Below are 27,374 nucleotides of genomic sequence, written 5' to 3'. Positions count from 1 at the left end.
TATATATATATATAGAAGAGGCTGTGGATTATCCTACCCTGTGTGACCCCAGGCCTTGGCTTAGCGACAAGGCATAACTGGGTAATTATGCCTCATTTCCTCAGAGGACCTGACATGTTGCCAGAACGGTAGCACGACCTAACCTGGTACCAGATCTTTAACCTGGTGCCAGGACCTGACAGTGTGCCAAGACCTGGACCTGGCACCACTGGCCTAGAGTGCCACCCGAGAGTCCAGCCAGCCAGCTCTGGAAAACTTGCCAACCCTTGTGATGATTCATGGCTCCCCCGTTTTTTCTCTTCTTCTTCTTCTTTCTTCTTTTTTCTTTTTCTTCCGAAACTTCTTTGGAGCAATTTATATTCTTGAAGTTTCTCTTCGCCTTTCTCCCTCACCCCCCCCTTTCCCCCTTCGTCTCCACACGTCTCAGAATTTGTTCGCTGGAGGTTCCATCCCCCCCCCCCCCCTTTGAAAACGTTCTTTTACGTTAAGGAAAGCGTCGGTCTGATGGTTCGTTCTTTTAAGGTTATCTCTTCATCTGGGGGGACATGGAGGAGGGGACGTACTTCATCATATACAGACGGTATAGATCGTCGCTGCCTTCCTTTATCAGTTGTTAAACGATAAATTATCAAACATTTTCTCTGCTCATCAGCGTTTGAAATTCAGTTTTCTTTGTGGCCGCTTTCTTTGGTATATCCATATCTTTTTCTTCTACGAACTAGATGTTATGTAGACACATCTTTACTACTAACCACCCTCGTAAACACGACACACTGATGGAGACTCACTGTAGACTATGTGGTCCATTATTTCAGAGCACCAGCCGTTACATGATGACGCAAGTAACGCCATACTCGCACTGTTACTAAAGCTCCGTTACTACTGCTGCTATTTCTTTTCACGTTACTTCAAACGCAAGTAACGCCAACGTATTATCAATGACGCGTTACACTGCCATGTCAGAAGAGAATGTCACAACTGTAAGCTTCATTGTTACAAAGATTTACCACTGGAAGATCATCCTTAATGAGTGTCACCCATGATGCAAGGCAGAATTTATCAGGGCGCGTTTCACATCGTGTTTCGCCAACTTTTGCTAAACAGTCGTAGTTGAACACAACATTAGACGTGTTCAGATGTATCAGAAATGACTTGAAGATGCCGAATTTTAAAGATCTCTTTTATTCCAGATGTGCCATGCAAGTCTACCATATTAGGTGTAGCTAATATACCCAAGTCAATGTTTTGCTTAAAAACTTACGTTTGTCCCCTCATGTGCCGTTGGTCGTTTTCTATCAATGTCCTTTTGTGTTCAGAGAGAATTGATGACCCACTGTAAGATATACAAGAATAGAATTACATTTATTGTTTTGTCTTGGTTTGCACCCTTGAGGACGACGGTATGACCCTTGGGTATGACGGCTTGGCCCTTTAACTTTAGGGCCTTTCAAGGGTCCGGTCAAAGGTCACGCTATCATGCCCAAAGGTCGTAGAGTCGTGCTCAAGAGTCGTATCGTCGTGTTCAAAGGTTTCACCTGGAGCTTTTTTTTAGCGTTGTTTTCAGAGGAGAGCTACACGCTATAACTTGAGCTGAGTCTCAGTCGCTGAGTTGAGTCGTTGGTCGACCAAGCTATTGCAGGCCGTGGCCCGCAGGCTCACGTACCCACCATAACCTGGCTGGTCTGATGCGCTTTATAAATGCTCAAGTAGTCATTTGTATTCATTACGAAATAATTCACACACTGTCTCTCATCAGAATATCCGGTGAATGAACTCCACACATCCCTACCATCCAGACACCACTGGAAGCGGACGGGAGTTGATCAGTATCTTCAATTTTTAATGCAAAGTGTTTTCATTTCTTTCAACTGCACGTTGAACAATGAATTATTTCCTATTGTAGGAAAGAAACCGATAAAGTACTTCGGGCAACGTGCAGCAGACTTTTTTTTTGGCCCAGAGGAGAAGGAAATGAATCACGATAAGTTCCCAAGTGTACTTTCGTGTAATGATCACATCATCAAGGGGAGACACAAGAGAGAAATATACCAACCAGCTAGTTGATATACAACGTAATAATATGAACGTATTTCAACGTCTTTTCGTCTTCCTCACTAGAGAAGCTGCTGAAATACCTTCTTCCCCCAGAGTATCCGGCGGCCGTAATTAGATCAGAATATGCTTTCCAGTCATCCTTTCCTATAAAATTTCAGTGTCAGTATATTCTGCCTCTCCTTCCACCGGCTGATGTGCCGGAGGGGAGTGGTGGGTAGGGAGGAGGAGACTTCTGTTGTACCATGTGTCTCCTCCATCTGTGAGCGTTGGGAACACAGGATAACTGTTACTGTACTCCAGCAGGGAGACTCATGATAGACCTTCAGGCTTTCTGTTGTCTGTTTTTTATCATGTATTCCCATGTGCTCTTTACTCCTCCTGCCTTTTCAACGTCTTTTAGTGTCGCCTGCATTTTAAATGCCCTTTTTTCTGCCTCCTGCCTTGTTATAAGTCTTTCTGCATCCAACCTTTTAAATGCCTTTTTCTGCATCCTGCCTTATGAATGCCTTTTTCTGCCTCCTGCTCCCCTTTCCTTCTTTGTGCTCTTCATTAGACCATTCTAGACTTTTTTTTTCATAAGTTACATTATTGCTTATTTCAGACTAGTGTGGCCTTGGGTTATTCTTTAGTTGGTAGGCTAGGTTATGTTAGGATAAAATTGCTTTGTTTCGACTATTTTAGGTTGGGTAACTTAGAATTAAGGAAAGTTAAGTTTAGATGTACCGTAACTTGGCTTGTATCTCATTCTTGGAGCATTTATAACCTAAGACTTGTTCTGTTCAAGAATGGTTAGTCTTGTCCAACTAATAACTGGTTGGTTGTAGCCTAACTAAAGATTGGGTAGTTTTACCCAACTAAAGACCAGTTATTTATGCCCAACTAAAGAATGTATAGTTTCGTCCAACTTAAGATGGGTTATTTTTGCCCATCTAAAGGCTGGCTAGTTTTACCCCCACAATAAACTAGTTATTTCCCCTACGCATCCTGCTGGCAGACTTCCCTCCTCGTACCCTAACTTTCCCTTCACTCTCTGTCTTCATGACATGATTTACAGGGTAATATTACCTGCGCCCTCACAGGCCGTCACCTTGATAATGATGTACGTGGCCGGGCGTGACGCATTGATGGTGTTTAGCTCATGCAACCCCTCAGGCAGGAGGATACGTTGCTTAAGCACGATGGTACCACGGACCATGAGCACGACGGTACCACGGACCATGAGCAAGACTGTACCACGGACCATGAGCACGACGGTACCACGGACCATGAGCAAGACGGTACCACGGACCATGAGCACGACTGTACCACGGACCATGAGCAAGACGGTACCACGGACCATGAGCATGACGGTACCATGGACCATGAGCACGACGGTACCACGGACCATGAGCAAGACTGTACCACGGACCATGAGCAAGACGGTACCACGGACCATGAGCACGACGGTACCATGGACCATGAGCACGATGGTACCACGGACCATGAGCACGATGGAACCACGGACCATGAGCAAGATGGTACCACGGAGCATGAGCACGACGGTACCATGGACCATGAGCACAACGGTACCACGGACCATGAGCATGACGGTACCACGGACCATGAGCAAGACGGTACCATGGACCATGAACACGACGGTACCACGGACCATGAACACGACGGTACCACGGACCATGAGCACGACGGAACCACGGACCATGAGCACAACGGTACCACGGACCATGAGCACGGCGGTACCACGGACCATGAGCACGACGGTGCCACGGGGCTGAGCACGACGGTACCACGGACCATGAGCACGACGGTACCACGGACCATGAGCACGACGGTACCACGGACCATGAGCAAGACGGTACCACGGACCATGAGCACGACGGAACCATGGACCATGAGCACGACGGTACCACGAACCATGAGCACGACGGTACCACGGACCATGAGCACGACGGTACCACGAACCATGAGCACGACGGTAACATGGACCATGAGCACGACGGTACCACGGACCATGAGCACGACGGTACCACGGACCATGAGCACGACGGTACCACGAACCCTTTGAGCACGAGAGAAGTGCTCTTGATCATGAAGTTTTTCGACCCATGAGCACGAAGGTGCGACCCATGATCACGAAGTTACGACCTATGAACACGAAGTTACGACCCATGATTACGAAGTTACGACCCATGATTACGAAGTTACGACCCATGATCACGAAGTTACGATCCATGATTACAAAGTTACGACCCATGATCACGAAGTTACGACCCATGAGCACGAAGTTACGAACCCCATGAGCACGAAGATGTTACGACCCTCGAGCACAAACATACACACGTTGCGTACGATGGCACGACCGTCTGAACACAACAGTTCGGAGGTTTAGCACAAAGGTACGACCCTTGAGCACTCAGGAACGGACCTTGAGCATAACAGTACGACCTTAAAGCACTTAAGGTAAAAACCCTTAAGCACGACTTAAGTGCGACAGATCGCCCCTTAGGTACGACAGAATGACACTGTGGGTCATCCCTTAAACACGACGGAACGACCATAAGGTATGACTATAACTCGATCGCCGTGCCCAAGAGAGTCGTACGTTCGTGCTCAAGCGTCGATCGTACCGTCGTGCTCAAGGGTCATTAGTAACGTCGTGCTCAAGGGTCGTTAGTACCGTCGTGCTCAAGAGTCGTTAGTAACGTCGTGCTCAAGGGTCAGTCGTACCGACGTGCTCAAGGACACACCGTCGTCTTCAAGGGTCGTACCGTCGTGCTCAAGAGTCGGTCGTACCGTCGTGCTCAAGCGTCGGTCGTACCGTCGTGCTCAACGACACACCGTCGTGCTCAAGGGTCGTTAGTACCGTCGTGCTCAAGCTTCGGTCGTACCGACGTGCTCAAGGACACACCGTCGTGCTCAAGCGTCGGTCGTACCGACGTGCTCAAGGACACACCGTCGTGCTCAAGCGTCGGTCGTACCGACGTGCTCAAGGACACACCGTCGTGCTCAAGCGTCGTGTTGATGGAAGTTGATTCAGTTCCTGCACATGGCAACTCTCATCCTCCCCCTGGTTGATGACGCGACCATCAGTCTGATGCACGACCATGGTTGATGACGCGACCATCTGTCTGATGCACGACCATGGTAAAGAGAACCACTCAACCATCTCATCAATACCTCTTAGCCTGAATATCAGTTCATTAACGGAACTCCAACGGAACACTTCGAAATGCAGCAGACGAAGCAACATGGCTTTTAAAGGAAAAAGAAAACGTATCGACGTGTTTTTGAGAGGTGGGTGTCGGTCAATGCGTCCATTAGCGTTGCGTCAAGAGGGTTGTGTGTATATATATATATATATATATATATATATATATATATATATGTATTCTATTCTATTTTGCTTTGTCGCTGTCTCCCGCGTTAGCGAGGTAGCGCAAGGAAACAGACGAAAGAATGGCCCAACCCACCCACATACACATGTACATGCATACACGTCCACATACGCAAATATACATATCTAGTACTAATATATATATATATATATATATATATATATATATATATATATATATATATTGCTCATTACATATGGTTAGCGTTGACCTGAAGATGCCAGATATGGTTGGAGTGTAGGGGGTAAAAACGCTGGTCCTGCTTCCATCTTGGGTGGATGCTTTCGCACCCTCTTACACACACACACACACACACACACACACACACACACATACCCTAGCGACCCTTTCTTCCTCAACGTGAATCATTCATGTTAAGGTCAGGTCTGCAGAAGTTAATAGCCTTGAGTACTAATTATGATCATTTGGGTAAGGTCAAGTACCCGGTCCTAAGACTTTATGGCTAATTATGCAAACGGGTGATGGGTAGTGACGTCATTCTTATATCCGGTCATCATCTCCGTGACCTCTGGCATCAGGTCATCCACGTGATCCAAGTTAAGTCAATAAACTGACGTCTTGCCTGGGGGCAAACAAGTGATATCTAGGTCAGGGTCAGCCGCGCGACCCCTGGGTTAAGGTCAACCACGCGAACCTGTGTGGTGAGGTCTGCCACGAGACTGCTGGATGAGGTCAACTGTATTATCCATGACCTGGAACTAACTATATGATGATATCGAGGCTGAAATGGTCAGGTTAGGCGGTTTGGAAGCTTTCATCGTGGATTCATCCCAGTCGGCCGGCCGGCAACTGCTGATAGAATATGACTGGGTGATAATGTTCCTGTAATATATGTAGTGTACGTCTGAATATATGTGGGTGTGAGGCGTACCATACACAAGATCATCATATGTGAAGAGGGTAAAGATTCAATATATATATATATATATATATATATATATATATATATATATATATATATATATGTATATATATATATATATATATATATATATATATATATTTATGGGAGAGGATCACAATTTTGCGCGTGATCAAGATATTCCTATGAGTCCACGGGGAAAATGTTCCCCGTGGACTCATAAGAATATATATATATATATATATATATATATATATATATATATATATATATATATATATATATATATATATATATATACTCTTTCTCCCCTATCCCCAAGGGATAGAGGAGAAAGAACACTTCCCACGTATTCCCTGCGTGTCGTAGAGGGCGACTAAAAGGGGAGGGAGCGGGGGGTCAAGTGAGGATTTCCTTCAAAGGCTCAGTCCTCTGTTCTAAACGCTACCTTGCTGACGCGGGAAATGGCGAATAGTATGAAAAAAATGATATATATATATATATATATATATATATATATATATATATATATATATATATATATTTTTTTTTTTTTTTTTTATTATACTTTGTCGCTGTCTCCCGCGTTTGCGAGGTAGCGCAAGGAAACAGACGAAAGAAATGGCCCAACCCCCCCCATACACATGTATATACATACGTCCACACACACAAATATACATACCTACACAGCTTTCCATGGTTTACCCCAGACGCTTCACATGCCTAGATTCAATCCACTGACAGCACGTCAACCCCGGTATACCACATCGCTCCAATTCACTCTATTCCTTGCCCTCCTTTCACCCTCCTGCATGTTCAGGCCCCGATCACACAAAATCTTTTTCACTCCATCTTTCCACCTCCAATTTGGTCTCCCTCTTCTCCTCGTTCCTTCCACCTCCGACACATATATCCTCTTGGTCAATCTTTCCTCACTCATTCTCTCCATGTGCCCAAACCACTTCAAAACACCCTCTTCTGCTCTCTCAACCACGCTCTTTTTATTTCTACACATCTCTCTTACCCTTACGTTACTCACTCGATCAAACCACCTCACACCACACATTGTCCTCAAACATCTCATTTCCAGCACATCCATCCTTCTGCGCACAACTCTGTCCATAGCCCACGCCTCGCAACCATACAACATTGTTGGAACCACTATTCCTTCAAACATACCCATTTTTGCCTTCCGAGATAATGTTCTCGACTTCCACACATTCTTCAAGGCCCCCAGAATTTTCGCCCCCTCCCCCACCCTATGATCCACTTCCGCTTCCATGGTTCCATCCGCTGCCAGATCCACTCCCAGATATCTAAAACACTTCACTTCCTCCAGTTTTTCTCCATTCAAACTCACCTCCCAATTGACTTGACCCTCAACCCTACTGTACCTAATAACCTTGCTCTTATTCACATTTACTCTTAACTTTCTTCTTCCACACACTTTATATGTACACAAGGTTCTCTAGAGCTGTGTTTCGGACCACACCTACTCCTGTGTCAGCCAAAAGTGTGTTAAGTAGGCTACCGGAATCCATAATAAAGAAATGACTATCTGACTACATGTAATCTCGTATCCTTTGTCTCATACATATATATGCCAGGTAATCCTCGTTGTGGAGGACGCTATATGTATTATGGAAGTGTGCGCATTGTTGAAGCTGAATCACGTGTAGATTATCAAAATGGATACTTTATTTAGCCCACACGTTGGTCATATATCAAAGTCTTAAATCATGAACAATGAAGATTTACAAACTTAAGGATTTCCATGTTGATTTTCATTTCAAACTAGCAAGTTCTGATGTTACATCCTTGTTCACAAAAGTTCCAGTTGATGACCTCTTCGAATATTTGATTGGATAATATTGATTTATTTGTTTCAAATTCTGTGTTTATAGAATTGATAGAATTGTATGCAGTGACTGTGTATTTCACTTTAATGGAGAATATTATCTTCAGAAATTTGGTATGGCGATAGGTAACCCTCTTTTACCAGTATTAAGTAATCTTTACATGGAGTTCTTTGAAACAAAATTACTAAGGGATATCTTACCCTACACGGCAATTTGGTTTAGGTGTATAGATGATGTTCTTTGTGTTCGGCTAACAAATTAAAATTTACAGACATTTCTCTTTTAACTTAACAATTTAGTACCTTTTATTCATAGCGATACAAACACGTTTAAGTTTAGCATACACAGAAAACCCACAAATGTTTGTTCATATATTTAGCAATTACTCAGTTCAGTATGACAGAGTTAAATCATCATTCCAGTCGATATTCCTTAGGGCATTACGTATATGCAGTCCAGAATGATATTGATGATGAGATTGAGAAGATATATTCTACTGGGTCCAAGTTAAAGTATCCTAGATCTTTCATTGATAAATCTCTTAAGTTGGCAAAGAAATCATATTATAGGGTTAATCCCAAACCTTCCCTTGACACCAAGAATCTTTTAGTTCTCCTTGCTAGTGATGATTTTACATTACTTCCCAGGTTGCTTGAATCCCTTAATATGAATGTAACCTTCAGCAATAAAATACTGTAAAGAATATCGTGATCAAAATCTCGCCAGAAAATTTTGCGGGTTGTGTTTACAAAATCCCTCGTAAAAGCTGTAATATGTTTTGTGTTGGGCAGACTGATAAGGATCTTTATGTTAGACTTGAGCAACATAAATATGATATAAGAACAGGACAAGAATCAAATCCTCTCTCTAATCATGTTAGAAATTATGACCATTGTACCGACTGAAGTAATGCTAATTCAATTATTAATTGAAAATCTTTTACCACGAGAAATATAATTTAATCATTCATTAATAAATACACAAATAACTGTAACGTTAATATTGGTGAAGGTCTGTGCCAACTAGATAGATTTGTCTTAGGCAAAATTTCTAAACAAGGCAAAATTTCTAAACAGTTCCCTTTCCTGTCCACATAATAACAAAAGAATATAACAGTGATGATGCCAGACCCGAACAACACCATTCGGTAACGCTTGTTTCCCAGTGGCGTCTTAGCTACGTCGTTCTTTGTATATTAACTGACTGTTCTACATCTATCTCATTCTTGTATCTCTCCTAACGATGTGATCATTACACGAAAGTGCGCTTGGAAACTTACCGTGTTATATATATATATATATATATATATATATATATATATATATATATATATATATATATATATATATATATATATATATATATATATATATTATAAAGACTACTATCATCTTTTGTTGATGAAACCTATAACTCATTCATCTGTAAAATGTAGATTTGGTCAACCGACTGTTTATGATATGAATATAAACTAATGCGTTTTGGTGTGTGTGTGTGTGTGTGTGTGTGTGGTTCAAACGTAGCACGAGCAATCCGTTTTCTGAGTTTATTGGCTTTTCTTGGTGTGTGTGTGTGTGTGTGTGTTGTTGTTGTTGTTGTTGTTGTTGTTGTTATTATCAATTTAACTTTCAGTGTCACGTCTCCCGTCATTAATGTCTCTATTGATGGATCACATCTTATAAAGAACACTGGTTTAATTATTGTCGTAATATTTGGTGATGATATTGCTTAAAGTATGTACAGAAAATTCATCATTCACTATTCATGATCAATACTTCATTCACGGGTTTGGTATGAATCACAGGTAACTCGTCATCGGCCGTGTATACATCAGTTTGCATACACCAGTACCCAGGAATACGGAGAAGTCATGGGTACATACATGTAGGCAAGATCACGAAGTGCAACTTGAACGTCTACTAAACTACAGATAATTTTTGACTTCCCCCCCACTGCCACTTGAGTCTGGTGTTTTGGAACATCCTACAATTTGTAGCAGAGGGAGAGAGAGAGAGAGAGAGAGAGAGAGAGAGAGAGAGAGAGAGAGAGAGAGAGAGAGAGAGAGAGAGAGAGAGAGAGAGGTGGGGAGGAGAGGAGGACACTGACAGAACCTCCCATCCCCATCCTCCTCCAGCGGGCGTAGGTAGTATGTATGTATCATGGACGGATTGCCCTTCCCTGCCTCCATCAGGTTGAACCCACCATAGCTCCTAACCTGGGAACGTATCAAAGTGCTGGCGCTCTCAGCACCCACACAGCCTCAACAAAGGCCAATGTACTGCTGAATTTGCAGGGAAATTTCGATTCGGAATTCCAAATGGTGCGGATGCATTATGTAAATCAGCCACGAACAGCGCGTAGCCTGCCTTTCCCCTCTTTGAGAGAAGAGGTTTGACGATCGCCTCCCAATGGCGTGGACGGTACCTGAGGCAGGCGGTTCTCTTCAGCTGATGATGGTCTTTCCTTATCTCTCTCAGCAACAATAGTCATATAACATTTCCCTCAAGAAATGATACGAGATTTATATTTTTTTTTCTGTTCTTTGCCCACCTCTTTATTTACTACGATTATAGGAAACGCGCAGGTTAACGACATCCAGAGAAAAGTCCTTCGTATGAATAATACAAGGATGAGCATATGAATGCGTCACTGTGCGTGGACGACATTTATTTACTTCCTTTCCGCTATTGTAATGCTGGACTGAACGACTTTTCTTAATGAAGGAATGTTTTTTCAGTGATCGAAAACAGGACAATATTGTAACATGAAAAAAAAAAAAGGTGCTGAATTTCACTGAAAAGAGAGGGTAAGTCCACCTTGTGTAAGGAGACACGTATTTCACGTTTCTCTAATTTGTTCCAATAATGTTCCAGGCCTATAAATCAATGCCCGACAATGCCATTCTTATATATTTCTTTAATTCTTTTATATATTCATGTGGTTGTTATAATGAATTTCCCAAATATTTTTCTAAACTTGACTTTGTTTTATGATATCATCTTGGCACAAACTACGCGTCAAATAAGGTTTTTACTGAAGTCTTAGTTGCTTTGCGCATGCGCCTTTTCAGATGTGGGGGCTCACTCCCGTCGCCTTCCTTCATTTCAGGTTGCAATTGTCTCCTCGAGTTGAGTTGTTAGTGAACTACTTTGAATTATTGTCAGTTATTGGCCACGATGATCGGTGATTACGAGTTTTTAAGGTGACTGTAAGATTTTGCAGTTTGCATTAAACTGACCAACATGTAAGAGAAGTGTGTGTGTGTTACAGGATCTGTTACATTTCGTGTGATAAACGGACAAGTGGAACTATGGGCTCACAGCAACTGCTGCGTGGCCGCCATCGCCTGCAGCTCGTAATGGCTCTTCCTTTGACGTGTTTTTGCTGCCTTGTCTCAGCCCACTACCCATCCAGATGAGGTAAGAAACGCTCGTTTACTTTAGGTTAAATCGAACCAAAGGAAACCAATACCTAACACAGGCTATCTAAGACTAACCTACTACAAGTAGGGTACGGTTACCTAAAGTTAACTACATTATACTAGGCTACCCTTTAAAGCTAGGTTAGAATACGTTTCTTTTTTTTTTTTGTAATAGATTGACTAGGCAACAAATGCTAGGTTAGAATACGTTTCTTTTCGTTTGGTTTTATCGTAATAGATCGACTAGGCTACCCAATACTAGGTTAGAATACGTTTCTTTTCGTTTGGTTTTATTGTAATAGATCGACTAAACTACCAAAGCTAGGTTAGAATACGTTTCTTTTCGTTTGGTTTTATTGTAATAGACTGACTAGGCTATCAAAGCTAGGTTAGAATACGTTTCTTTTCGTTTGGTTTTATTGTAATAGATTGACTAGGCTACCAAGGCTAGGTTAGAGTACGTTTCTTTTCGTTTGGTTGGTTTTATTGTAATAGATCGACTAGGCTACCAAGGTTAGGTTAGAGTACGTTTCTTTTCGTTTGGTTTTATTGTAATAGATCGACTAGGCTACCAAGGTTAGGTTAGAGTACGTTTCTTTTCGTTTGGTTTTATTGTAATAGATCGACTAGGCTACCAAGGTTAGGTTAGAATACGCATCTTTTCGTTTGGTTATATTGTAATAGATCGACTAGGCTACCCAAGGCTAGGTTAGAATACGTTTCTTTTCGTTTGTTAATTTTGTAATAGATCGACTAGGCTATCCAAGGCAAGATTAGAATACGCATCTTTTCGTTTGGTTATATTGTAATAGATCGACTAGGCTACCCAAGGCTAGGTTAGAATACGTTTCCATATTTTCGTTTAGTTTTATTATAAAAGACCTACGAAATTCGTTGTTTGCAGCTCCACATTTTATAACTGATCTTCAGAGCCGTCCTTACTTTATAGGGTTCGTTTGGTATTGCGGGAGGCGCGAGGATACTACGTTTACTGGATGGAAAAACCATTCACCCTAGACATATTTCTCATTTTTACTACCACAACAATCGCCCTGTGATGTTATTGAAAAAGGGGAACAGCATATATATATATATATATATATATATATATATATATATATATATATATATATATATATATATATATATATTAATTTGGTAGTCGTTCTTGTAAACATATAGTTAAAAAGGCCAGATAATTTTTTTTTATGATCAGATTCTGATTTTTTTTTCAGATTATCTGATATCTCCTATTGCGTGGCTAGGGAAGTTGTGTAAGATATCTCTGAGGGTTTCGTAACGTTTCGATTTGAATTCATGAATTCACCAGGAGTGTGTGGAGGGTTCTGTGGAGCAGGTGGGAACTGACTTACTGGTAGTTCTGTTTTGTTTACAAGTGTCGTAGATCCAGTGCGCCACGGCGCTTTGCCTTTGGCTGCCTGCAAACCAGCTAATCATGTCTTGCAGGTTGTTAAGCCTGGATAATACCTGTTGGCGGACGTGCATGCAGCGCTCGTTATAACGTAATGCTAGGGCGTTAATATGCTGTCTTGGCTGGTGATCAGGTGGATGTTGTTTCGGTATTATTACCGCTACGGACATCCAGCCTTTGTTTGGTTAGGTTTGGTTTCGTTGATATTGTATTCCGATGGTTTTTCATGTCTTGTAAACGAGTCTGACCCTAGTTTCGCAGATCACAGTTTTTTTTGGTGGTTTCCCCCCACCCAGAACCAACCCTATTTCTCATAGGAGTTCCCCGATATCGTTGGATATAGAGGGATATCTCAAAAGCTAAAAAATTGCGGTAGAAATGAAGGTCAGAATCGCGCAAAACACATCGAAAACCCACTGGAAAAACATAACTTCAACTGCCAAACGGTAATGTGGTTGTTGTTCCAAAATGATTAGTGCTTCGGCGATGTGTAGGCGTCTTGTGTCTTGTTCATGACGTAGTATCTTTATAGATTTAACAAGTCTCTCGTGTGAGGGATGTGCTGTACTTCTTAGTGACATGTAGTTTGACGGAACCTTCCTGTAGGTGTTGGTTGAGTCATCTTGAATCATGGTAAGGTGATCGAAGACTCCTTTATTGATATTTGAATTCATAAACTACGTTGGATGTTGGATTCTTGTATTTTTTTTCTTATATCTGGTTTTTCATGATGATGTTGCTTGTCGTCTTGTTTCTGTGGTACATAACTAGCTTGGCTTTGTTGTCCCGTGTCGTGTGGTTGTGCTTCTGGAGACGATATCGCCCAGTGCACACATCATCTTTCTTGTAGGCTGTCGACATCTGTTTACAGTATTATACTTTCTGTGTTGTAATGTTGCTTTAAGTTTTTGCCGTGTGAACTTTATGTATATATATATATATATATATATATATATATATATATATATATATATATATATTTATTTATTTATTTATTTATTTATTTATTTATTTATTTTGCTTTGTCGCTGTCTCCCGCGTTAGCGAGGTAGCGCAAGGAAACAGACGAAAGAGTGGCCCAACCCACCCACATACACATGCATATACATACATGTCCACACACGCCAATATACATACCTATACATCTCAACGTATACATATATATACGTTAACAGACATATACATATATGCACATGTATATAATTCATACTGTCTGCCTTTATTCATTCCCATCGCCACCCTGCCATACATGAAAGCCCCCTCCCCCCTCATGTGTGCGAGGTAGGGCTAGGAAAAGACAACAAAGGCCACATTCGTTCACACTCAGTCTCTAGCTATCATGTAATAATGCATCGAAACCACATCTCCCTTTCTACATCCAGGCCCCACAGAATATTCCATGGTTTACCCCAGACGCTTCACATGCCCTGGTTCAATCCATTGACGGCACGTCAACCCCGGTATACCACATCGTTCCAATTCACTCTATTCCTTGCACGCCTTTCACCCTCCTGCATGTTCAGGCCCCGATCACTCAAAATCTTTTTCACTCCATCTTTCCACCTTCAATTTGGCCTCCCACTTCCCCTCGTTCCCTCCACCTCGGACACATATATCCTCTTGGTCAATCTTTCCTCACTCATTCTCTCCATGTGACCAAACCATTTCAAAACACCCTCTTCTGCTCTCTCAACCACACTCTTTTTATTACCACACATCTCTCTTACCCTATTATTACTTACTCGATCAAACCCTCCTCCTCACAACTCTTATCTCTACGCCTCGCAGCCATATAACATTGTTCGAACCACTATTCCTTTAAACTTACCCATTTTTCCTTTCCGAGATAATGTTCTCGACTTCCACACATTTGCCCCCTCCCCCACCCTATGATTCACTTCCGCTTCCATGGTTCCATCCGCTGCCAAATCCACTCCCAGATATCTAAAACACTTGTTCCTCCAGTTATTCTCCATTCAAACTTACCTCCCAATTGACTTGTCCCTCAGCCCTATTGTACCTAATAACCTTGCTCTTATTCACATTTACTCTCAGCATTTTTCTTTCACACACTTTACCAAACTCAGTCACCAGCTTCTGCAGTTTCTCTCACGAATCAGCCACCAGCGCTGTATCATCAGCAAACAACAACTGACTCACTTTCCAAGCTCTCTCATCCGCAACACACTGCATACTTGCCCCTCTTTCCAAAACATTTGCATTTACCTCCCTAACAACCCCATCAATAAACAAATTAAACAGCCATGGAGACATCACACACCCCTGCCGCAAACCTACATTCACTGAGAACCAATCACTTTCCTCTCTTCCTACACGTACACATGCCTTACATCCTCGATAAAAACTTTTCACTGCTTCTAACAACTTGCCTCCTACACCATATATTCTTAATACCTTCCACAGAGCATCTCTATCAACTATATCATATGCCTTCTCCAGATCCATAAATGCTACATACAAATCCATTTGCTTTTCTAAGTATTTCTTACATACATTCTTCAAAGCAAACACGTGATCCACACATCGTTTACCAATATATATATATATATATATATATATATATATATATATATATATATATATATATATATATATATATATATATATATATAATTTACCAGGAATACTCAACAAACTTATACCTCTGTAATTTGAGCACTCACTCTTATCCCCTTTGCCTTTGTACAATGGCACTATGCACGCATTCCGCCAATCCTCAGGCACCTCACCATGAGTCATACATACATTAAATAACCTTACCAACCAGTCAACAATACAGTCACCCCCTTTTTTAATAAATTCCACTGCAATACCATCCAAACCTGCTGCCTTGCCGGCTTTCATCTTCCGCAAAGCTTTTACTACCTCTTCTCTGTTTACCAAATCATTTTCCCTAACCCTCTCACTTTGCACACCACCTCGACCCAAACACCCTATATCTGCCACTCTGTCATCAGACACATTCAACAAACCTTCAAAATACTCATTCCATCTCCTTCTCACATCACCACTACTTGTTATCACCTCCCCATTTACGCCCTTCACTGAAGTTCCCATTTGCTCCCTTGTCTTACGCACCCTATTTACCTCCTTCCAGAACATCTTTTTATTCTCCCTAAAATTTACTGATAGTCTCTCACCCCAACTCTCATTTGCCCTTTTTTTCACCTCTTGCACCTTTCTCTTGACCTCCTGTCTCTTTCTTTTATACTTCTCCCACTCAATTGCATTTTTTCCCTGCAAAAATCGTCCAAATGCTTCTCTCTTCTCTTTCACTAATACTCTTACTTCTTCATCCCACCACTCACTACCCTTTCTAAACAGCCCACCTCCCACTCTTCTCATGCCACAAGCATCTTTTGCTTAATCCATCACTGATTCCCTAAATACATCCCATTCCTCCCCCACTCCCCTTACTTCCATTGTTCTCACCTTTTTCCATTCTGTACACAGTCTCTCCAGATACTTCTTCACACAGGTCTGCTTCCCAAGCTCACTTACTCTCACCACCTTCTTCACCCCAACATTCACTCTTCTTTTCTGAAAACCCATACTAATCTTCACCTTAGCCTCCACAAGATAATGATCAGACATCCCTCCAGTTGCACCTCTCAGCACATTGACATCCAAAAGTCTCTCTTTCGCACGCCTGTCAATTAACACGTAATCCAATAACGCTCTCTGGCCATCTCTCCTACTTACATAAGTATACTTATGTATATCTCGCTTTTTAAACCAGGTATTCCCAATCATCAGTCCTTTTTCAGCACATAAATCTACAAGCTCTTCACCATTTCCATTTACAAGACTGAACACCCCATGCATACCAATTATTCCCTCAACTGCCACATTACTCACCTTTGCATTCAAATCACCCATCACTATAACCCGGTCTCGTGCATCAAAACCGCTAACACACTCATTTAGCTGCTCCCAAAACACTTGCCTCTCATGATCTTTCTTCTCATGCCCAGGTGCATATGCACCAATAATCACCCACCTCTCTCCATCAACTTTCAATTTTACCCATATTAATCGAGAATTTACTTTCTTACATTCTATCGCATACTCCCACAACTCCTGTTTCAGGAGTATTGCTACTCCTTCCCTTGCTCTTGTCCTCTCACTAACCCCTGACTTCACTCCCCAGACATTTCCAAACCACTCTTCCCCTTTACCCTTGAGCTTCGTTTCACTCAGAGCCAAAACATCCAGGTTCCTTTCCTCAAACATACTACCTATCTCTCCTTTTTTCACATCTTGGTTACATCCACACACATTTAGGCACCCCACTCTGAGCCTTCGAGGAGGATGAGCACTCCCCGCGTGACTCCTTCTTCTGTTTCCCCATTTTAGAAAGTTAAATACAAGGAGGGGAGGATTTCCGGCCCCCCGCTCCCGTCCCCTCTAGTCGCTTTCTACGACACGCGAGGAATACGTGGGAAGTATTCTTTCACCCCTATCCCCAGGGATAATATACATATATACACACACACACACACACACACACACACACACACACACACACACACACACACACGCACACACACATACATATATATATACATATGAAAAATGTAAGAAACAATTCCTGGTATTCCTGGTAAATTATATGGGAGGGTACTGATTGAGAGGGTGAAGGCATGTACAGAGCATCAGATTGGGGAAGAGCAGTGTGGTTTCAGAAGTGGTAGAGGATGTGTGGATCAGGTGTTTGCTTTGAAGAATGTATGTGAGAAATACTTAGAAAAGCAAATGGATTTGTATGTAGCATTTATGGATCTGGAGAAGGCATATGATAGAGTTGATAGAGATGCTCTGTGGAAGGTATTAAGAATATATGGTGTGGGAGGCAAGTTGTTAGAAGCAGTGAAAAGTTTTTATCGAGGATGTAAGGCATGTGTACGTGTAGGAAGAGAGGAAAGTGATTGGTTCTCAGTGAATGTAGGTTTGCGGCAGGGATGTGTGATGTCTCCATGGTTGTTTAATTTGTTTATGGATGGGGTTGTTAGGGAGGTAAATGCAAGAGTTTTGGAAAGAGGGGCAAGTATGAAGTCTGTTGGGGATGAGAGAGCTTGGGAAGTGAGTCAGTTGTTGTTCGCTGATGATACAGCGCTGGTGGCGGATTCATGTGAGAAACTGCAGAAGCTGGTGACGGAGTTTGGTAAAGTGTGTGGAAGAAGAAAGTTAAGAGTAAATGTGAATAAGAGCAAGGTTATTAGGTACAGTAGGGTTGAGGGTCAAGTCAATTGGGAGGTGAGTTTGAATTGAGAAAAACTGGAGGAAGTGAAGTGTTTTAGATATCTGGGAGTGGATCTGTCAGCGGATGGAACCATGGAAGCGGAAGTGGATCATAGGGTGGGGGAGGGGGCGAAAATTTTGGGAGCCTTGAAAAATGTGTGGAAGTCGAGAACATTATCCCGGAAAGCAGAAATGGGTATGTTTGAAGGAATAGTGGTTCCAACAATGTTGTATGGTTGCGAGGCGTGGGCTATGGATAGAGTTGTGCGCAGGAGGATGGATGTGCTGGAAATGAGATGTTTGAGGACAATGTGTGGTGTGAGGTGGTTTGATCGAGTAAGTAACGTAAGGGTAAGAGAGATGTGTGGAAATAAAAAGAGCGTGGTTGAGAGAGCAGAAGAGGGTGTTTTGAAATGGTTTGGGCACATGGAGAGAATGAGTGAGGAAAGATTGACCAAGAGGATATATGTGTCGGAGGTGGAGGGAACGAGGAGAAGAGGGAGACCAAATTGGAGGTGGAAAGATGGAGTGAAAAGGATTTTGTGTGATCGGGGCCTGAACATGCAGGAGGGTGAAAGGAGGGCAAGAAATAGAGCGAATTGGAGTGATGTGGTATACAGGGGTTTACGTGCTGTCAGTGGATTGAATCAAGGCATGTGAAGCGTCTGGGGTAAACCATGGAAAGCTGTGTAGGTATGTATATTTGCGTGTGTGGACGTGTGTATGTACATGTGTATGGGGGGGGGTTGGGCCATTTCTTTCGTCTGTTTCCTTGCGCTACCTCGCAAACGCGGGAGACAGCGACAAAGAATAAAAAAAAAAAAAAAAAAAAAAATATATATATATATATATATATATATATATATATATATATATATATATATATATATATATATATATATGTAAACTTCACCGTGAAGAGGTATACGTACAATGAACACTGGTAAGAGAAAATAACAGAGTACTTTAGTTTATTACATCCTCTGTCTGAGGACGTAATAAACGAAAGTACTCACTGCTGTTATTTTCTCTTGTGCATATATATATATATATATATATATATATATATATATATATATATATATATATATATATATATATATATATATATATCCCTGGGGACGGAGGAGAAAGAAATACTTCCCACTTATTCCCTGCGTGTCGTACGAGGCGACTAAAAGGGGAGGGAGAGGGGGTCTGGAAATCCTCCCCTGTCGTTTTTCTTTCTTTTTTTTTTTCAAAAGAAGGAACAGAGAAGGGGCCAGGTGAGGATATTCCCTCAAAGGCCCAGTCCCCTGCTCTTAACGCTACTTCGCTAACACGGGTAATGGCGAATAGTTTGAAAGAAAATATATATATATATATATATATATATATATATATATATATATATATATATCCCTGGGGATAGGGGATTAAGAATACTTGCCACGTATTCCCTGCGTGTCGTAGAAGGCGACTAAAAGGGGAGGGAGCGGGGGGCTGGAAATCCTCCCCTCTCGTTTTTTTTTTTGTTTTTTTTTAATTTTCCAAAAGAAGGAACAGAGAAGAGGGCCAGGTGAGGATATTTCCAAAAAAGGCCCAGTCCTCTGTCCTTAACGCTACCTCGCTAACGCGGGAAATGGCGGATAGTTAAAAAAAAAAAAAAAATATATATATATATATATATATATATATATATATATATATATATATATATATATATATATATATATATATATATATATATATATATATATATATGGCATATATATATATATATATATATATATATATATATATATATATATATATATATATATGGCATATATATATATATATATATATATATATATATATATATATATATATATATATATATATATGGCAGATTCGAGCGAGAAACTGCAGAAAAATTAGTTTGGGAGAGTGTGTTAACGGACGAAAGTAGAGAATATATGTGAGTATATGGAAGGTTATTAGTCTTAGCTGAGTAGAGAAACAAGTTAGTTCGGGGTATGAGTTTGAACGGATAAAATGCTGGAGGTAGTGAAGTGTTTTGGATACCTGGGAGTGGACATAACAGAGTGAAGTAGGGGAGAAGATTTTGAGAGCATTGAGAAATGTGTTGAAAGAGGGTTTATAATGTCGGATGGTGAAAATGAAAATGTTTAAAGTTACAGTGATCCCAGTAATGTATGGATGAGTATCATGGGCTCTGGATGAGATACGGAGGAGGAGGAATAATTTGGAAATTAAGCATTCGGGGACAGTATGTGGTATGGGGGGGACGTTGAAAGAGTAAGTAATGATCGGGTGAGAAAGAGTGTGGAAAGAAGTAGGGCATAGTTGAGAGAGCTGAAGAGAGTATGTTGAAATGGTTTGGATATAAGAAGAGAATGGCTGAAGAAAGGTGACGTAGAGGACATATGTGTCTAAAGTGAAAGGGACAAGGAGAAGGGGAAGACCCAATTGGAGATGGTTGGATGGAATGAAACAGATTTTGATTGGTCGGTGCCTGAGCATTTAGGATGACGAAAGGCGGGCATGGGACAGAGTAAGTTAGAGCGACGTGCTGTCGGTGGACTAAACCAGGCCATGAAGCAGCCAAGGGAAACTACGGAAAGGTCAGTAGGGCCTGGTGGTGGACAGGGAGCTGTGGTTTCGATGCATTACACATGACAGCTAGAGAATGAATGTGAGCGAATGAGGCCATTCCTTCGTTTGTTCTTGGTGTGTGTGTGTGTGTGTGTGTGTTTAGACAACAGTTTTGAAAAATTGATTCCCTGTAAAGGTGCGTATATCATGTTGTTTCACTCCATGTTTACGTATATATATATATATATATATATATATATATATATATATATATATATATATATATGTATGTATGTATGTATATATTCCCAGAACGGCGGGAGCGTTGAAGAATGTGTGGAAGGCGAGAACGTTATCTTGGAGGGCAAAAATGGGTATGTTTGAAGTGGTTCCAACAATGTTATATGGTTGCGAGGCGTGGGCTATAGATACGGTTGTGTGGAGGACGATGGATGTGCTGGAAATGAAATGTTTGAGGACAGTATGTGGTGTGAGTTAGTTTGATCGAGTAAGTAATGAAAGGGTAAGAGAGATGTGTTGTAATAAAAAGAATGTGGTTGAGAGAGTAGAAGAGGGTGTATTGAAATGGTTTGGTCACATGGAGAGAGTGAGTGAGGAAAGAATGACAAAAAGGATATATGTGTCAGAGGTAGAGGGAACGAGGAGAAACAGACCAAATTGGAGGTGGAAAGATGGAGTGATAAAGATTTTGAGCATCGGGGCCTGAACATACAGGAGGGTGAAAGGCGGGCAAGGAATAGGGTGAATTGGAACGATGAGGCATACCGGGGTCGACGCCCTGTCAATGGATTGAACCCGGGCATTTGAAGTGTCTGGTGTAAACCATGGAAAGTTTTGTGGGGCCTGGATGTGGAAGGGGAGCTGTGGTTTCGGTGCATTATACATGACAGCTAGAGACTGAGTGTGAACGAATGTGGCCTTGTCTTTTCCTAGCGCTACCTCGCGCGCGCGAGAGGGGAGGGGGTTGTTATTTCATGTGTGGCGTGATGGCGACGGGAATGGATGAAGGCAGCAAGTATGAATATGCACATGTGTATATATGTATATGTCTGTGTATGTAGATGTATGTATACGTTGAAATGTATAGGTATGTATATGTGCGTGTGTGGGAGTTTATGTATATACATGTGTATGTGGGTGAGTTCGGCCATTCTTTCGTCTGTTTCCTTGCGCTACCTCGCTAACGCGGGAGACAGCGACTAAGTATAATATATATATATATATGCCTCAAGACATTTTTCGTCGGTGTTCCCACTGCGCTCAGGAAGCCGTCCACGTCCACCAGGCGACACCACAGGTCAAGAAGTATTGCGATGTTGCATGTATGTCTTTGTGGGGCTGAGTACAGGAGGGTAACTGCACGTGAAGGAAAGACCGATAACAGGAGACCTCATGATCCATGACGGGGGTTATCTGCTTGCTTGATCTGAGGCATGGTAGGAACAGGATAGTAAACCAGATGGCACTTACCCTAGCACATCTCCCTCCGTCTCGTTTGCCATCAGGGGAAAAAAAAAAAAAAAGCAAAAATATGGAAGCTGAGCAAGAACACCATGTCGTACCGGAGGAGGGTGTACTGCCATGGAAATTCTATCGGAAAGTGTGTAAGGGGGGAAATGTTCCCTACCAGTTTTACGGACGGCTGCCCTCGGGACGGACTCTGAAAAGGGAAAGACAGGGTTAAAAATGTTTCTTCTTAGGGAAGGATTATCTTCTGATAACAGGTAGCATTGAGGTATTGGTCTAGCTTTGATCTGAAGGTATTGGGGGTGTCTTAGCGTTAACTAAATCTGATAGTTGATTCTTACTCTGTATCACTCCGCCCTTGCTTTACATCTTTCATAGATATTCCTACAATGATACGAGACTCCGTCGAAAGTGAAAGAATTTTCGTGTGTTGTCAAAAGCATTCAGTGTTCAGAAAACCTGTTAAATTTCCACGAACCCAACAGTATCTTTTTTAACAGAGAATGATGATTTTACGTATTTGAGTGTTTCCTCATAATGCTTCTTTCTATCTGTATCTTCTCCACATTTTATCCGCTGCGTCCACGTCTGAGAGATAATGTAAGGGCGTCGTGGCGTGTTCTGTCGAACTCGCCGTATCTAGAATTGGGCATCCTCAAACAGTTTTCTTTGGAAATCGAAACGTCATTTAACAGTGAATAGGATGATATTATCAATCACCGTTTTCTATGCATGTCGCCAAAGTCGCAAGTGATTATATTCGGATTCTGTTTGTGGAATCAACATGTCTAAGATCTCCCGACCTTTCATTGGCTCTCTGATCTCAAAGCTGAGTCTTTGATTAGATCATTTACTTCGTTGCCCTTGTGGTCACCTACCAGGAGATCTTGGTTTATGGTGGGGGTTGTTACAGTTATTGTTTCTCTTTTTATTTACTGAGATATCGTCTCAACCTGAGCTCTATCGTTTTCTACACAATTTTTTTGGGGGGTGGGTGGGAAGGAGGGCGAGTCTAAAGTCTATCCCAAAGTTGATTTTAGACGTTTTCTTTAATTCATTGTGCAGTGAATCTTATGTATCGACTTCCAGTTTTCTAACTGTGTTGCACTGTGGTCCATCATCATCAGGTTGGTGGAGACTATAGAGAATTGTATACCATGGAACCGCATTTGTGAAATGGTCAGGATAAACCATAGAGTAGTTTATGGTGTGGGTTGCTCGGCTGGGGATGGTGGAATCTGGTTTCGTTACATTATACATGGCAGCTGGAAAGTGGATATATGCAAATGAGGCCATTATTTGTGCGTTCTTGGCGCTACGACACTAAGGGGGGGGGGAAAGGCAATTCGCCGTAAGAGAAATGTAGATAGGTAAGTTATGGGGTGTATGGAAATTCAAACATACATGCATGGAGAGAGAGAGAGAGAGAGAGAGAGAGAGAGAGAGAGAGAGAGAGAGAGAGGTAATTTATCGTCAGGCTTCATAAATTGCTAATTTGTGCCACATTCTTCACAGCCACTCAGACGACTTGTCGATAAAATGGATCCTTGAATCCTGGGTTATTTAAGGATGATTGGAGGAAGGACAGATATTTAAGGCTGCCCTGGAGGAGGGACAGAATCTGCGTGAGGAAGCTTCGGAAGTTGACGTGTATATCTTGTGACACCCTCGCCCTACCGGGGCAAGAGGCTTGGGAATGGCGTAATTATGATGCCACGGTCCTTGCTGGGGGAAACACAGTTGTATTTTACTCTCCTCTTTTTTACCCTGTTACGCTTACGAGAAAGAGATGATGTGGGGAAAAACAATTAACTGTTGATATATTTGGTGTCCTTAAAACTAATTAAAGAATTAGAATGCTTTAAATCTACTGTAGACCATTGGTCATGACCGACATAGGACGAAATCACAGTTAACGCGGGCCGCTTGCGTGTATATGTGGCCTTACGATAATCCTCAACACTTGGAGAGGTGTTTCAAATTTACCGCTTGGCAGCGGTCTGGTGGTTGATCGTAGGCAGGCCTGAAGCCCAGACAGCCGAAGCAAAGCCGAGGGAAGTGACTCTGAAAAAGAATTTGCTTTTCATGGCAATAAAACACTGCTTGAAGAGATTGTCTTGTCGTTATTATCGACCAGCTAAAGAAAAGTTCGTTTTCTGTTGCAGGGTATGTCTTAGGAGAGACTAATTCATTTTTCCCTGAGAGTTGATTGTAATCGCTATCATTACCTCTGTTGATGGTGTTATGTCATCCGCTTACATCCAGTAACGTCTTTATAGAATGATCGTCGGTAAGGTTACACGTAGGCGTGGGTGGGTGGCTGGCTTGGGCTGTTTGCCCAGTTATGTTGGATCAGCTCCAAGAAATGCCGGCTTGAATCACAGGAGGAAAGAGACGGAGGGAGAGTCTTCACTGATTCTTATGGCCACCAAGATAGTATCCACACACACACTATATATTTATATATATATATATATATATATATATATATATATATATATATATATATATATATATATATATAGGTTGAGAGAGCAGAAGAGGGTGTTTTGAAATGGTTTGGGCACATGGAGAGAATGAGTGAGGAAAGATTGACCAAGAGGATATATGTGTCGGAGGTGGAGGGAACGAGGAGAAGAGGGAGACCAAATTGGAGGTGGAAAGATGGAGTGAAAAAGATTTTGTGTGATCGGGGCCTGAACATGCAGGAGGGTGAAAGGAGGGCAAGGAATAGAGTGAATTGGAGCGATGTGGTATACAGGGGTTGACGTGCTGTCAGTGGATTGAATCAAGGCATGTGAAGCGTCTGGGGTAAACCATGGAAAGCTGTGTAGGTATGTATATTTGCGTGTGTGGACGTGTGTATGTACGTGTGTATGGGGGTTGGGCCATTTCTTTCGTCTGTTTCCTCGCGCTACCTCGCAAACGCGGGAGACAGCGACAAAGTATAAAAAAAAAAAAAAAAAAAAAAAAAAAAAAAATATATATATATATATACACACACACACACGAAGAAAGTGCATATGAACGCGCACCTTCATAGAACATACAAACCTCCAGCAGCCAAGATCGAACCCGGGACCCCTGTGTGTGTGTGTGTGTGTGTGTGGAGACAAGCCACACGGCGACTGTCCATTATGATTCCTCCATCTTTCCCTCGAGCAGCCAGCCTCTGGTGGAACCCTCTTTCTTCAGTCATCTTTCCTCTTCTTATATCCTTTCCACCGTTAAGAGTCGGGTCTGCAAACACCGTTTGAGCTCTGATTAATTTCACCGTTCTTCTTCTTCTTGCCCTGTGTTTTTCTTTCACACGAAGTGGATATGGGTGGGAAGGTTTTGCCCGTTCCATGATAAGGGAGGGAAAAGAAATTCATACAATATACCTGGTAAGTTGTAGGTCAGGGTAGTGATTGAGAGGGTGGGGGGGCCATGTACAGAGCATCACACTCGGGAGGAGCAATGTGCTTGCAGAAGTGGCAGAGGGTATGTGGATCAGGTGTTTGCTCTAATGAATGTGTGTCAGATATACTTGAGAGAAACAGAAGGATATGTATGTGGCATTCATAGAATATATATATATATATATATATATATATATATATATATATATATATATATATATATATATATGTACATTTACCAAATGGCGTCCTAGCTTTGTCTCTTCGATGTATATCAACTGACTTATATTTCTCTCTTGTGTCTCCCCTGATGATGTGATTATTACACGAAAGTGCCCTTGGGAACTTACCGTGTTTCATTTTCCCCGTGGACTCATAGGAATATCTTGATCACGCGCAAAATTGTGATCCTTTCCAATATATATATATATATATATATATATATATATATATATATATATATATATATATATCCTGGAGATAGGGGCGAAAGAATACTTCCCATGTATTCCCTGCGTGTCGTAAAAGGCGACTAAAAGGGGAGGGAGCGGGGGTTGGAAATTTCCCCTCCAGCTTTTACTTTTCCAAAAGAAGGAACAGGGAAGGGGGCCAAGTGAGGATTTTCCACTCTTAGGCTCAATCCTCTGCTCTTAACGCTACCTCGCTAACGCGGGAAATGGCGAATATGTATGAAAAAAATATGGATGAGTAGATAGATATTCAGTATGAAGATGATACTTGAATCTAAGCGACCACCTTATAAAATTTTCGTTTCTAATATTTTGTAATCAATAAACATTTTTATTTCTATTGCACTGATCAAGAAAGATTTTGTCCTACGGAAAAAATAATTATGTTTCTTGTGTATTTTTGTACGCTGAACCCAAATATGTCTCCAGAATTTCTCTATCACTCATAATTTTTTTTTGGGGGGGCGGGTTCCAGCATACTCGCATATCATCACGTACAGTATATATGCACCAGTGCTCGACGGAGCATTTGAAGCAAAAGGTTTTAACAAATACAGCTATTGTCATTGTTTGTGTAGTGCCATAGTTTCTTTTTGAAAGCACAAGGCTAGATAAATGAGTCACGACCATAGACTTGCAGAAACACGACTGGAAATGTTTGGAACATTGAAACGGTAGCCACACCTGAGTACCAGTTCTCTGTCAGTTGCAGGCTGGAACTCAATGTGTAAACAGTGTGTTTTCCGCTCTGTTGACGGATTGTACTTTTGTGTATTCAGGTGTTGTGCTGGTGCCCCATCCACCATTAAAATGCCGAGGAACTGTGTAAGTTGTCCGAAGTCTTTCTGCTACATCTGCGTTGAATTGACTTTCATATCGCAAAAACGTTCTTTCCACACCCCTCATTGAAAGATGCTATGAGTGTTATTTTTGGTTGTAAAGCGGGAGACCAGGTCGAAAGTTAGGCTCCTTCATATTTGTTGTGTCCACATATGTCAGGCTTCTCACAGCCGTATGCCTTCTGTCATTCCTATAGTTTGGAGAGAACCCAAAGATCACGCTCTGGATTGCTACTTCGGCCTGACAAATATAAATGGTATAACATTAAATTCCAAAGATACTGTGGAATATCCT

General features: G+C 41.7%; 1 protein-coding gene across 1 annotated transcript in view; it reads right to left on the bottom strand.

Annotated features, from left to right (window-relative positions):
• Positions 1-27,374, bottom strand: part of LOC139746556 (adenylate cyclase type 6-like) — a 1,154,491-nt gene that overhangs the window by 589,614 nt on the left and 537,503 nt on the right. The window contains 1 exon segment of the mRNA XM_071657911.1: positions 22,530-22,562. Coding sequence (XP_071514012.1) covers positions 22,530-22,562 — 33 coding nt within the window.

This window comes from Panulirus ornatus, chromosome 65, assembly GCF_036320965.1.
Source record: "Panulirus ornatus isolate Po-2019 chromosome 65, ASM3632096v1, whole genome shotgun sequence".
Lineage (NCBI taxonomy): Eukaryota > Metazoa > Arthropoda > Malacostraca > Decapoda > Palinuridae > Panulirus > Panulirus ornatus.
Note: the sequence above shows the minus strand (reverse complement) of the source record. Positions and strands in the feature narration are given on the sequence as shown.